The sequence below is a fragment of the Portunus trituberculatus genome, chromosome 49 (assembly GCF_017591435.1).
Source record: "Portunus trituberculatus isolate SZX2019 chromosome 49, ASM1759143v1, whole genome shotgun sequence".
NCBI lineage: Eukaryota > Metazoa > Arthropoda > Malacostraca > Decapoda > Portunidae > Portunus > Portunus trituberculatus.
In genome coordinates this window covers 20250058-20264919 of record NC_059303.1, presented here as the reverse complement: position 1 = coordinate 20264919, position 14862 = coordinate 20250058, and the positions used below count along the sequence as shown (strand labels likewise).

General features: G+C 39.2%; 1 protein-coding gene across 18 annotated transcripts in view; it reads left to right on the top strand.

Annotated features, from left to right (window-relative positions):
• LOC123499249 (rap guanine nucleotide exchange factor 2-like) overlaps positions 1-14862 on the top strand; it is a 269844-nt gene that overhangs the window by 233622 nt on the left and 21360 nt on the right. For all 18 annotated transcript variants that reach the window (XM_045247032.1, XM_045247030.1, XM_045247029.1 and 15 more), the window contains 14 exons: positions 311-468; positions 3209-3348; positions 6141-6363; positions 6880-7016; positions 7593-7881; positions 8238-8397; positions 9032-9296; positions 11000-11144; positions 11629-11842; positions 12379-12626; positions 12766-12865; positions 13301-13512; positions 13820-13966; positions 14623-14775. In XM_045247032.1, the coding sequence (XP_045102967.1) occupies positions 311-468; positions 3209-3348; positions 6141-6363; positions 6880-7016; positions 7593-7881; positions 8238-8397; positions 9032-9296; positions 11000-11144; positions 11629-11842; positions 12379-12626; positions 12766-12865; positions 13301-13512; positions 13820-13966; positions 14623-14775 (2591 nt within the window). The remainder of the gene's footprint in view (positions 1-310; positions 469-3208; positions 3349-6140; positions 6364-6879; positions 7017-7592; positions 7882-8237; positions 8398-9031; positions 9297-10999; positions 11145-11628; positions 11843-12378; positions 12627-12765; positions 12866-13300; positions 13513-13819; positions 13967-14622; positions 14776-14862) is intronic.

The window sequence follows — 14862 nt, the reverse complement described above, 5'->3', positions numbered from 1 at the left end:
GTGTGTGTGTGTGTGTGTGTGTGTGTGTGTGTGTGAATAAGTGCCATTCACATTGATTCACTGTTCATCATTCCATTAGCCCTGATAGGTCTGATGGTTACTTGCAGCTTTCCTTATTATCTTACGTTCCAGTGTTCCAATAAAGTCGTTTTTTTTTTTTTTTCCAGTAAATTTAGGTGATGATTGTCTAACCTATAACTAATGAACTCTCAGTAATTCTTGTTGCCTGCCTCCTTCAGTTGCCTACAATGTTGCTGCTTTACTTGACTTATTAGTGTGACTTGTCATTTTGATGGTCGTGTGTCCCCGCAGAGCCTAGCAGTGCGGGACGCAGTGAGGGAGTGCCTGGAGAAAGACCCCAGTGAGCGTTCCGAGGACGACATCAAGGTGCTGTTGGAGTTCACACAGCGCCTCAGAGCCTTCTCCAACATGACCTTGGCAGTGAGGAAAGCCATGTGTCAGGCCATGGTAGGTGCACGCCTTGTGCTGGGTTATATTGATATTTTATAGGACTTATTCTTTTTTTTTTTTTTTTTCTTCTTTTCTTTTAGTGAGTAGAAGTGAAACGCTCTCTCTCTCTCTCTCTCTCTCTCTCTCTCTCTCTCTCTCTCTCTCTCTCTCTCTCTCTGATTCTCAAGCGTTTCTCCTATTAGCAATGTTGAAATCTTGTTAATTTGTCACTAGAACCATGAAAACACCCTTAGAAAACTGTCACTTCAACTAGGATCTTTGTGAGTAATGGGGATATAGCATAATAGTTTTTATTATCATCCAATGAGAGAGAGAGAGAGAGAGAGAGAGAGAGAGAGAGAGAGAGAGAGAGAGAGAGAGAGAGGGCGGTTCGTTATGGCTATAATTTTCCTTACTCTGTCAGCTTCCCGTCACTGGTTACTGTTAGTTTCCTCTCGTACGCGTCATCAGTGTAATTTAAGTATGAATAAATCCACACTGTGTAAGTAATACGTGGAATACGATTTTTCCCTTTATTTTATTTTTTATTTTTTTTTTTTTTTTTTTTTTTTTTTTTTTTCCTGTCGCTTCAGTGTCATGATTCCCGTTCGTGGTCATTCAGCTCTTGCCCCTCACCCACGGCAGAGTATTCCTCCGAAGTGACTTAGCTTGTGTGAGTGCGTCGTTTTCAGTTTCCCTGATATTCTACGCCTAGCCAATAGACGTTTTGTAGTCTTTGCCCTTCATCAGTGATTAAGTACAGTCGCATAAAGGGAAAGGGAGATAGAGTGTTGCGCGTGTGTCCGTTTTGTATTCTCTTATTGTAGCCGTTCAGAAGTGTTGTGATCAAGTAGCGGAGTCCCAAAGAGAGAAAAGAAAGAAGGAAAGTGCATATCAACTCAAAAAAGGGGGAAAAAAAAACGGGAGAGAGTGCACGCCAAGTAAAAGAACAGAGAAAGAATGTGCACGTCAACCTGAAGAACAGGAGAAGTAATTATAAAAAGAAAATCACACGAGTCGCTCTGTTATGCGTCGCTTTCACTCTTAATTCCTTCTAGACTAGCTGATAAATAACAAATAAAAAGAGCTACTTGCTTTGTTCCCAACGCCATTAGACACTTGAAAGAATGACGCTACAACATGTCTTGTTTTGCTATCGGTATCGTGAAGTGCGCTGTAGGAGACTTGGAAGAATCGCTGCAATTCACACGTGTTCTTAGTGTTATCAAGTGCGCAGTGGGGGATCTAAAAGAAGCACTATTGTAAATGTCTTTTTTCGGTATCAGTATCGTGAAATGCCCATTAGAAGACTTGAACTTTGATAGATTGTTTAAAATTATTTATTCACTATCTATTTGTCCTATCATCAAGTGAGCAGTAGAACACCTGAAAAGCATTGCATTAGATGGTTTGTTTTGCTATCACTCCGTCATGAAGAGCGCGATGCGAAAAGCTTGTGTAGAGATAGCGCTTCCGGGCTTGATAAGGATTCAGTTCATTTGTTTGATTATATATATATATATATATATATATATATATATATATATATATATATATATATATATATATATATATATATATATATATAATTTTTTTCTTCTTTTTTGCTACTCCATCGTTAAATAACCGCTATGCCACGCCATTATTTGAAGCTTCATGTCGACTGGAATCTTCGTATAAATCCAACTTTTTTTTTTTTTTTTTTTTTTTTTTTTTTTTTGCCGTTCAGTAAGTAGACTTTTTTCCTTTTTATTTCTATCACTTTTTGGCCATGGTCTGCCTCCCTGACACGTTGGAGAAAAAAAATTACAAAGCTCGGAATGAAAAAAGTAGGAGATCGAGGAATCCTTACATGTAATAGGGAGAGGAATAAGCTGTGCAGGAGACAACAGAGGCAAGAAGTGCACTGCCTACGTAGGAAGCGATGCAAAAACAGAGCAAGTCATGAGAATAATCGAAAATAAACTAGTTATTCATTAGATTTTAAAGGTATTGTTGCATTATCCCGAGATTTGCGTATTTCTCCCCTTCCTTTCAGCTTTTTACCTTTGTATTTCTTTCTTCATTCCATATCTGTATTTTTTTTCTTTTTACCTATGTATTTCTTCCCTTCATTTCATATTTCTATCTTTTTTTACTCCAGTATTTCTTTCCCTCTTTTCATCTGTATATTTCTTCTTTTTTGCTTCTGTATTTTCTTCCTTCTTATAATTTATTTCTATCCTTCTTTTCATCACTATTTCCAGCAACTTTTCACAGCATACCCAGGGAACATAATCAGTTCTGTAATGATAAGTAACAACATAACAATTCTTTTCAGTGTGCAACTTACAAATACTTTGAATGCACCACAAGGCAAAGTTTACATAGGGTGTGTTTTATCTTGAAGGCTAAAATAAGATTAAGACTTGGCACTCATGCTAAAGACTGATTTATTTGCTTTGTGATAATGCTACTGTAAAAAAAAAAATTATATTAGAAATGTATGAAATTAAATTAACTAATGAACTACTTTGACATCTTGGAATAGTGTTGATCCTTAGGGTAAGAAAAGAAGAAAGTTTGGCATTTTCATCACTTACACCAGGTTAGAATTCTCTCAAGAATATATTATGTGGTGAAGTACTGTGTTGTACCTGAATTGTGAATGCTTGGTGTATGTGTGTGTGTGTGTGTGTGTGTGTGTGTGTGTGTGTGTGTGTGTGTGTGTGGTGAACAGAGTGTGGTGAACAGAGAGTGACCATGGTGTGTGGTGCAGGTGTTTGCAGTTGTGGACGAGGCAGGCACGGTGCTCATGAACCACGGGGAGGAGCTGGACTCATGGAGTGTCATCATCAACGGCCACGTGGAGGTGACGCAGCCAGACGGTTTGGTGCACGAGCTGCACCTGGGAGACAGGTAACCCGGCCCAGCAGTCCTTGCCTTAAGCTGAAGTGCTGCACAGCTCAATAGTTTACTATTTTGTACTTGCTTGCTTTGACATAATTTTTACTAATAATGCATTAGGACATGATTTTAAACAATTACATCTGTGGACTAACTCAGTCTTTATGGTAATCTTTTGTTTAAGGGCTTTTTTCTCTGTGTGTGTCATAATTTGGCCATCAGAGTAATCCTTTTTGCATACACCTCACTCCCCTGTACACACTTCACCTCCCAACTCTCTCACACACTGATGCTGACAGATCAAATTTCTCAATATAACTTCAAAGTGAATGAATTAATATGAATCATGTTTTCTTCCCATGATATCCACATAATACTATTGTGTTCACTCCTGGCCTGGGTCAGGAGTGAAGCAGCAGTAGTGTGCACTGTCCTGCTGCAGTGTGGCCCTTCCTGATGCCATGCCATAGACTCTTCACACATTTATAACCTCTGTTGTTCATTGACAGTGCTTTTTTATTCCTCACTTAACACAGACTGACACATGTACTTACCTTCACTTCTCTACATGACTACTGCCATTATTTGCATCTCAAGTTCATTCTTTTTTTATTTCATGTAGAGCTCACACACTGCCAGCCTGTGATAAGTTAGTGCTTGTTTCTGTTATAAATTGTATCAGTGTAAGTTCTCAAAGTGTTGATGTGTCTGCATTGTTTAGTGGATAGATACTATGGTTGTTTTTTATGAGGTTCAGGAGACAAAGAGGGAACTCACTCCTAGCTGTAGCAGACTAACATTTCACACTTGCTCTGGTTTCTTTTTCTTCATCTAGTTTCCTTCATCAGTTAGGGCCAGGATAGTGTTTTCTAATGAAGGACTTTGGTTGTGGCACTGCACCTAGCACCTCCCTACAGTCTTAAGTCCCTCAGTGCAGTGCCAGCATCCTTGCCAATCCTTCCAAGTGAGGTTCTCCAGAAAATCATAAAATGTATGTCAATGTCATTATTTTATGATTTGTCAATAGTAGGAATGAGTGACAGTCTTAAGTGAGTGACAGCAATCTTACAAAACCACTAGAATATTTGATATTGAAGGAAAATACAAAGCATAGTAGGTGTAAGAGAGAGAGAGAGAGAGAGAGATGCTCACAACCAACTACAATATTACCACTACAAGTATAATTCATTCCTGTGTTGTCAATGGTGAGAATGCATTTGCTTATAAAGTCATATCTGACAGTATATACACCCAGACATTTCTCTACTTTCCTCTGTTGCCAATGCTGCATTCCTCTCTTTAGTCATAAAAGGTAAAGAAGTGTCATGGTTAGCTTCCTTGGTTTAGTACAGGCTATGAGTAATATGTCAGTATCTTTGGCAAGTTCCCTCTTTGTATTTTGAATGTCTCATGTGTTATGGCTGTATGTGTATGAATGCATCTTGTCTGCCTGTGTGTTGTATATGTTTTCATGCTTCTCCTTCTATGCTCTTATGGCAGGGTTGGCCACAGCAGAAGGATCGTCATGCTCCTGTCCAAATGCTCCACAAATACTTCAGTCTTCTTACTCATGCTCCTTTCCAAATTTCCCATCAGCACTTCAGTTCCTCTTACTTATGCTCCTTGAATATTGAAGTTTTTGTACTTATACACCTGGTCACTTTCTTGAGTATTCACTGCCTTCACTTCACAAGGTTCCTGCAGTTTCCCTCACGGCATGGACTCGACTCACAGTGGTTCTTCCTGTCTTCTCTCAGCTCCTGCAGGGCAACACCATAAGTGTTCTGCCTTCTAATTTGCTCTCTCCTTATGTTATACTGTTATTTGCACCATTGGCAACTTCTCCACTGAAACTAATCACTAAAACGTAATTCTCAGAGCTATTTTGTTTCTTTGATATTGTTTTTCATCAAAATTTCAGTGTTGGTACTGTTAAGTTGTTGTTTATTCTTTATCTCCATGTTAGTTGTCTTTCTTTGCATTATACACTAAGGATTCTATCCACTTATTCTGCAAGGCATCCTCTCTCTCTCTTTTGCATCTCTCCCTCAAGGCTTTTGTGTTTGCTCACAATACTAAAAATTCCTTATATCTTGCATTATATTTTCCCATTCAGCCCGATCAGATTAATTGAAAAAGAAACCCTTTGCTGTGTCTTCCTCTGTGTGAAAACCAAGTACATAGATAACTATTTATTGCCAATGTCTCTTCATGTTAATTCAGTAACCAAGTCTTGCTCCCTCCTGCTCAGTTTGTTTCCTTGGTGGTAAGCTCTGCCCAACCATCATCCCTTCAGTCCATATTTGTCATTGGTGCATGTGTTGTAGATGCTTTACTGTTTTGCTGCGTTGGCAGATGAGTTGAAGGAGGCTCAGATTATCATCAGGGTCATTAATTTGTGGTAGATAATGAAAGTTGGTGTTTTAGTTTATTGGAATCATTGTAGTACAGGTTGAGAATTTTTTCTTTGGATTGGTAGACTGAATAGTTCAAGTTGATTTTGTGATTTTCCCAGTGTTACTAACTTCAGGATAAAACATTATATACATAAAAACTTACAAACTCTCAAGATGTTCTAAGAATTTAGCTTGACAAAGTCTATGCAAAAACTTACAAACTTCGAAGAGTTACAAGAATTTAGTTTGACAAGAAAGTTCATGGATCTCACCTGAATGAAGAATTCTCAAGCTGACACTTGTATAGCACAGGCATTCACTTGACTCACTGCACCGGCATCCGTGTGGCAGAGTAGTGGCCAGTGAGCCCAGTGACTTGATAACAACCAGGCTACCTCTCCTCCCCAGCTTTGGCATCACACCCACAATGGAGAAGCTCTACCACCAGGGGGTCATGCGCTCCAAGGTGGATGACTGCCAGTTTGTGTGCATCCGCCAGACAGACTACTACCGCATCCTGCACCAGTCAGAGGAAAACATCCGTCGCCATGAAGAGAACGGAGTGTTGGTGCTGGTGACAGAGCAAAGACCCATTGATGCCGGGAACAGGAAGGGCAACATTGTCATCAAGGTGAGGTCAGACTGGGTTTGTGTATATGTCATGTGTTTGCTTTTAGGATTCCTGTTTCTAGTTCATCCTTATCATGTGTATACTCGTATTGTTAATTACTCATGAACATGAGGTCATCCTGGCTTGTGTACCTTGTATGTTTTTTTTTTTAAACATCCCACCTTTTAGCCTAATCTTACCTAGTTATGGTGTAGGAAGTGCTGCAGTTTGAGGATTGCAGTGCATGCAGGATAAGGAACAGTCTCATAAAGGGCACAAGTAAACAAGTGTATACTGTCAGGCCTTGCTATGGATCTATGTGGCCAGCTGTGAAGCTTCTGGAGTGTAGTAGTTTTATCCACAAGACTATCCCTCTCCACCAGAGCCAACAGGGCTATAAGTGTGTGTGAGTGTGGTGCTTTGTCAAGGATGCACCGTGTTAGATTGCCAGCTTAGTGTATAGGTAGACAGATCCTCAGTTCAGTGTACTTTTTGATTGTCACTATTGCTCACCTTGTTTGTGTCTGATGGTTGCAGGGCACATCTGAAAGACTGATGCAGCAGCTGGTGGAGGTGGAGAACAATGTGGATCCAACCTTTGTGGAGGATTTCCTTCTGACTCACCGCACCTTCATAGAATCTCCACTTGTTGTGGCTAACAAACTCCTGCAATGGTAAGCCGGCATGCTGAAGGCCACTCCTCGGACCTCATTCAGAAACCCCTCTTTGCTGCACCTCCACTATTTTCAAAAGGTTCAACTTGATGTTACATGGATATTTAAGGGTGTTTATTGTAACATGTAGTTCTGGTGACACTGATAAGATTTCCACATCATTAACAGGGAAGCACTTTTGAGAAACCAACTAATTATGTGATCTTTGAAAATAGTCACAGTGAGAGATAAAAAGCATTTCAGAATACAGGGACTGCCATGTGTAGACCTAAGGGCTTCTTGCAGCTCCTTTATTTTTTTATGGTGATATTGAGAAAATTCTTACTTGGTTCAAGTCCCAGTCCAAGTAAGGGATATAAAAATGTGTCTGCATTCACATTTTTATCAGTTTTCAGTTTTTCATGCATTTCTTATACTAGGTTAGAGGTTCCCCAATTTAAATTGCTCTTGAGAATCTGGATGATAATCTCTGTGGCCTCTGAAAATAGTGGTGGCAAGGGAACAAAGCATTTCTGAATATAGACTACAACCAAACTCTTGCTCCTCCCAGTAGCACTTGCTCTTGCAACCCGGCAGGTTTGAGGACCCTTCACTGCGGGACCGAGTGACAAGAGTAGTCCTGCTCTGGGTCAACAATCACTTCACAGACTTTGAAATGGACCCAGCAATGATGAACTTCTTGGAGCAGTTTGAGGAAGGGCTGGAGAGGGAGAAGATGGCGGGGCAACTACGTCTCCTGGACTTTGCCTGTGCCACCAAAGCCAGAGCCAGGACTGTAACACTCACCAGGCCTTCCAGAGATGAGATCCTCCACTTTTCTATCTTAGGGGGACACGAGAGAGGATACGGAATCTTTATTTCCAAGGTAAAGGTCACTTATCATCATTGTCATTGTTATTCTTCCTCCTGGATAAGTAAGAAAAGAGATTCATAGTTTAATCTTTACACATTGCAATTGTTTAGTTACTGAGATCAGGAAGTCACTGGCTTAAAGAATTTGCTTGCTTTCATAACTATTAATGCCGCACCTCAAATACACACATCAGTAATTAGGGTCCTTAAAAGCTCAATAATAGAAACAAGAGAGTATTTTAATAACTGGGTTCCTTTAAATTAAATCACTTCTCCAATATTGAAGGCAAGCAGGCACATTAGTAACTGGAGTCATCAGAATCATGTCAGTACAGTAAGGTCTAGCAGTGACTCCTCATGTCTTTTCAGGTGGAGAAAGGCAGCAAGGCTGAGGACGTTGGATTGAAGCGCGGTGACCAGATCTTGGAGGTGAATGGACAGAGCTTTGATCGCATGAATCATGCCAAGGCCCTTGAGATCCTGCGCCAAACTTGCCACCTCTCCATAACTGTCAAGAGCAACTTATTAGGTATGTTATTGTAAACTTCTCTGGGTTACTTCATACTTTTCTTTACTTGTCATTTCTCCCTAACCACTAAGAGTACATATTTGTATTGTTGTTGAAATTCAAGTCTCATCATCTTTCCATAAATCAAAAGCAGTTTCTCTGGTAATCTGAGTAGGTACTATATGAACTTTCTTTGTCTCTGCCCCAATGATAACCATTCCTTTTTCTCCTAGTGTCATAGCAGAAAAATTCAATGTTATTAAATATTGATGGTTCACCTCATTCTTATACGAGTATATAGTCAAACCACCTCCACAAGAACACAAGGCCCAGTTAACACACGAAACCCTTTTTCAATATTCTTAACACTCCCCACAGCCTTCAAGGAAATGCTCATGACACCAGAGAAATTCCTACCTCACTCTAGTATCATTTAAACAAATAACCTTACACAAGAACATAAAAAGCCCAGTGAACATATATCACCCTTTTTCAACCTTTATCATTTTCCACAGTCTTCAAAAACATGCTTATGTTGACAGAGTACTCCCCAAGACCTCACTGCAGTACCATTTATTAAGTTAAACAAATGACTACAAAATAAGACAGTGTAGTGCATGGCATGCCTTATAAACTTTCTTAACACTTCCCACAGCCTTCAAGGAGATGCTCATGACACCAGAGAACTCCCCAAGGCCTCGCTCCAGGAAGCCTTCAGATGTGCATGGCCTCGCTGATTCCAACAACCACCTCAGCCTCAACTCCAATTTTGCCTCCATGAATATCTCAGCTGACCCCAACCAGCAGTCACCCAAGGACAAGGGCAAGATGGGCAACAACAAGGGTTTGTCTGTCACCAATAAGGCAAATAAGATCAGGAAGAAGGTGCTTGAGTCCCTCATGCAAAAAAATAGTCCTCAGTGAGTATTTATGTTTTATTGTTTTGTGTGTGTGTGTGTGTGTATTTAGGGCCTGGACTTTATGCTCGTGTGGTCGTGTCTCCATATCTACACTTATCCAATTTTTCTTTAAAACTATGCACACTCGTTGCTGACACCACTTCTTCACTCAAACTGTTCCACGTCTCAACACATCTTTGTGGAAAACTATATTTTTTAACATCTCTCAGACATCTTCCCTTTCTCAGCTTTTTACTATGCTTCCACTGTCATATTCTTCTTTCAGGATCAGTTTCTCATTATCTTCTTGTTCCATTCCGTTGATCAATTTATAAACTTGTATCAGATCCCCTCTCTCCCTTCTCTGTTCCAGGGTTGGTAGATCCATTGCCTTTAGTCTCTCCTCATATGTCATCCCTTCAAATTCTGGAACCATTCTTGTAGCCATTTGTTATAGTTTCTCCAACTTTCTTATGTGTTTCTTTTTATGGGGGGTCCGCACTACTGCATATTCCAATCTGGGTCTTATTATAGTACTTATCAATTTTTTCATCATTTCTTTGTCCATGTAGTGAAATGCTAATCCAATATTCCTTAGTAAATTATATGTCTCTCTGAAAATTCTATCAATATGGCTTACCGGTTGATTGTTTTCTTCCATCGTTACTCCTAATTCCTTTTCCTTTTTTACTTTCTCCAGTTCTACTCCATCTCCTATCTTATAGATTCCCACGGGTCGTCTTTCACCCTTTCTCATTTCCATGACATGGCTTTTGTCCACATTGAATTGTGTGTGTTGCATTTATCTAGTTGTAGTTTTACAGGGCCTGGGCTTTACACTCGTGTGGCTCCGTCTCCATATCTACACTTATTCATTTTTCTTTAAAACTATGCACACTTGTTGCTGATACCACTGTGTGTGTGTGTGTGTGTGTGTGTGTGTGTGTGTGTGTGTGTGTGTGTGTATTTACCTAGTTGTATTTACCTAGTTGTAGTTTTACAGGGCCTGGGCTTTATGCTTGTGTGGCCCCGTCTCCATATCTACACTTATCCAATCTTACTTTAAAAGTATGCACACTCGTTACAGACACTACTTCTTCATTCAAACTGTGTGTGTGTGTGTGTGTGTGTGTGTGTGTGTGTGTGTGTGTGTGTGTGTGTGTGTATTTGTGCTGTTATTGTTTTTTGTTTAATCATTTATGGTAGTAGTAACCTACTGGTGGTGGTAGTATAGTTATTATTATTAATATTATCTGTTCAGACATTCAGACAAGTTGGAAGAGGAGATGAAAAGAAACACAGGTGCAGGGAGGTAAGTTTATTCCCCTGAAGTAGCATACAATGAAACTAGTCGAGATTAAACTCACCTCCCTACACCTGTGTTTCTTTTCATGTCCTCCTCAATTAATATTATCATTATTACTGTATTATCATGATTATAATTTTTCTTGTTACTGTTACTGTTCTTGATAGTAATAGTAGTATTAATATTGAATTTATGATTTTGCTCTATTTTTAATTTATTATTTCCTAGTACAATTTGACTTTATTAATATTATTAGTATTGGTAGTATTAGTGTTATCATTATTATTATCATTATCATACTCATTTATTTTACATGTACTACTAAAGTGCTACTTCCTTCATGCACATTCAAAACCAAACCCACAAAAGTCTACCATTGATCTGAACAACTCTCAACACTTACCTCTACTCTCGGCAGGGACTCACAAGCCAATAGTGATGACAGCGTGTCCTCTCAGTCCAGCATAAGTGGCGGCCTCTACCACAGCCACAGCAACCCAGACCTCAGCACCACTGGCGCCTATGAGGACATCAGGACAGAATTCCCTGAGCATGTCTTAAAGGTGAGGTGTTGCTGCCTTCTGTCACTGTTCTGCTTTATTTGTCAGTCCATTTAATACAGTAAGGTATGTTTAAGCCTGGCTAGATCCTGTATTCTTGTTTATTCTTGTTTGTCAGCCCATTCAGTACTGTAAGATATATTTAAGCTTAGGTAGATCATGTAGTCTTGTTTGTATTATTTGATTTAGTACTTTACTTCATTTTGTTAGGTCATGGCATTAAAAAGGTCTTTTTTTCCTCTAAATTTTGTTGGCCTTGGGGAGTGAAGTTGCACGGAAAATAAGAAATAAGTCATCTCAGTGTGGACATTTCTTTCTTTTTTCCACAGTCATGCTTCTCAGTTTTTAGCACCAAGCCATTCCAAAGTACCTGCAACCAATGTAATGAGAGTCTGTTCTAATGAAGTAGTCAGTGTATTTGTCATATATGTGCATGTTACGTGTCTTATGCACAGAACATGTCCTTGATCTTCCTTATCTGATACAGGTGTACAGAGCCACAGACCAGGCTGCCAGGTTCCTCCCTGTGCACAAGGAGACAACAGCTCGGGAGGTGGTGATGCTGTCCCTGCAAATCTTCAACATCAGTGACCCAACAGGCTCCTCCAACTATGCCTTGTATGAAGTATCTGTCACTGAAGAAGGAATTACCAAGACAAAGCGCTTGCCTGACTCAATGCAGAACTTGGCAGAGAGAATAGGTGAGGTGGACATGGGTGACTGCTACCATTATTTTCAAAGTAAATATGATGAATAATTGGTTAGCTTTCCACATTCACATCTACTGCATTTAGCATTTTTGGTGATCGTTATGAAGTCATCTAATCTTGATATCTGGTTTTGTAGTGTTTATGTTCAGTTCACTGTCAGTGTTTCTATTTTCTTACACTGATCTAATTTTCAAGTGTTAGTTATCAGTCTAGTTTTATATTGTGGATTTCTCTGATTCATAGTAAACCTTTTTTTTTTTTTTTTTTTTTTTTTTTTTTTTTTTCAACTTTTTTTTATGCTAGGATGACATCGCAGTTTATATCTGGTTTAGTGTTAGCTTTCCCCATATTCTCTTACTAATCAGATTCTTCACTGTTAATTTTCAGTGTTTCTTTCCCCATATTCTTTTATTAATTAGATTCTTTAGTGTTAATTATAGTGTAGTTTTATCTTCATTCCTCTACTTCCCAGTATGGCTCATCATAATTCTCCACCAACCCATGATGATCCCTTCCCTTCCTTGCAGCACTGAACAGCAGGTACTACCTGAGGAACATCACTATGTCCCAGACCAGCATCGCTGAGGATGTGGTGAACGAGCTGGTGCGGGAGTCGACCGTCTGCTTCCTGCAACTCAATTCAGTGGACTTGGCCATCCAACTCACCCTCGAGGACTACACCATATTCCGTCAGATAGAGCTTACCGAGTACATCGACGACCTTTTCAACCTCAAGTCCAACTATGGAATCCCAGCTCTGTCTCGTTTCCGTGAGGTGCGTGTTTTTACCTACCCAGTTGTGCTCATTGTGCTGTACTGATCACAAGGATTTTTTTGTTTTTCTTTTCTCTACTGCTCTATTCATTTGGTTTTAGTTATTTTTTGTCATAATTACTATGTATGTTTCTATGCAGCTTGTGAACCGGGAAATGTTCTGGGTGGTGAATGAAGTCTGCTCAGAACACAATCTAGTCAAAAGATCCAAGATTATCAAGCAGTTCATCAAAGTTGCACGTATGTATATCTCATTGCACTGTATTTCTTGTGTACCTTTTGTCTCAATACTTAAGTATGTATGGTAATGATAATGAATATTGTTGGTATTTTATGCAATGCTAGTGTCTTTGCTATGCTATATCTAGGCCCCTGTGGTGTAGTAGTGTTTACTGTAAGGGTCGGAGCGTGTGAGTGATGTGAATGTGTGTGGTGCTTTGTCTAGACTGTTTTGTGTGGGATTACCAGTCTGGTATAGAAATAGAAAGAGACAACTACTACTCCTACTACTACTTTACACTCTTCTATCACAGGCCAATAGGGATAATAATGTGAATGAAGTGTGTATGAGTGTGTGTGTGTGTGTGTGTGTGTGTGTGTGTGTGTGTGTGTGTGTGTGTGTAGTGCTTTGTCTGATGTGTACAGTATCTAATCTCCTGTCCTTCCACCAAACAGGGCAATGCAAGGAATGCAAAAACTTCAACTCAATGTTTGCCATACTGTCTGGTCTGGGCCATGGGTCAGTGTCAAGACTAAAGCAGACATGGGAGAGGCTGCCGTCTAAGTACCAGCGGATGTACCAAGAGATGCAGGAGCTAATGGATCCCTCAAGAAACATGAGCAAATACCGTAACCTTGTCCAGAATGAAAATATTCAGTCTCCGATTGTGAGTAATGAAACACATGCTGATTTATTATATAACTCTTTCACTGCCTAGGTTGTCCTCTGCAATTTAAGGATGATTTACAAAATTGAATTTTATTTTCTTATCTTTCTTATTGCAGTTAATGACTTAATGCTATAATGAAATTTTATCTTTTCTTTGCAGACTCCTTTACTTGCTTATCTTCTTTCTTAGGTTTTTATGTAAACATTGGTATAATTAATATACATCTCTATAGATTCCTTTACTTCCCTATCTTGTTTCTTATGTCTGCTAACAATTTATTGGTACTTCTGCATTCTCCTCACAGATTCCATTCTACCCAGTCGTCAACAAAGACTTGACTTTCACTCATGAAGGAAATGATGACAAGATTGAAGGACTCATCAACTTTGAAAAGCTGAGAATGATTTCCCGATATATCCGGGACCTCCAGAACATGTGCTCTGCACCTTATGTGAGTCACCACCAATTGTATTTCTTGCTGTTTTATTTTTCTAGATATCACACATCCCTGAAAACTGCCTCTTGATCAATAACATCAGAAGTCTGTTTATTCCTTTGCTTACATTTTGTCTTTAAGCAATGTTAGTATTCATTACTTTTTGTTCATTCTGGACAGTTTTAGTGACAACAAATCTAAAACCATGGAAAACTTGAATGAATCAGTCCCTCATTTGAATGCTTAGGCTGTATGGCACATCACTTTTTATTTATTTTAGACAATTATAGTGAACAAATTTAAATTACCAGTATTAGAAAGTTTGAACTTATTAGTTCCATCCTTCTTTTTGTAGTCAGTGGTCTTTTGAAAGTTATGCTTTAGACTTGTGCCATAATATTTTGCTGAGATTGAGAAGGAAGAATAGAAGCCAAAAGGATTCAGGTAAATTAATAATTATCTCTTATGAATCAATACTTTATTTATACTTGTTTTACTGTTTAATGATTTGTCTTATGCTCCTAAACTCTTCAGGAAGTGCAGGTTTTGAATGTACTTTAACACTAAGCAAAAAAAAATCAATAAAACTGTGATGAAAGAGAGGATGTACTTTAACACTAGACTACTAAAATGTTATTGAGCAAGTCCTTGATGAAGCATGTTGTTCCCAGGACTTGTACAACATCCAGGACCCGGGTGGGCAGCCTCCAAGCACAGCCCTCATCAGCCTCAACCAGATGGGTGCCGGGGGTCACCAGATAGCCACAGTCAAGAGGCGCAAGAAGTCAACAGCTGCCCCTGACAAGAAGAAGATGTATGAGGAGGTGAGGAAGATAAGCTAAATGTATTGCTTTTCATTTTCTTTCCATTTTTATGGTTTATGTTTTTGTTTTTGCTTACTTCTTTTTTCT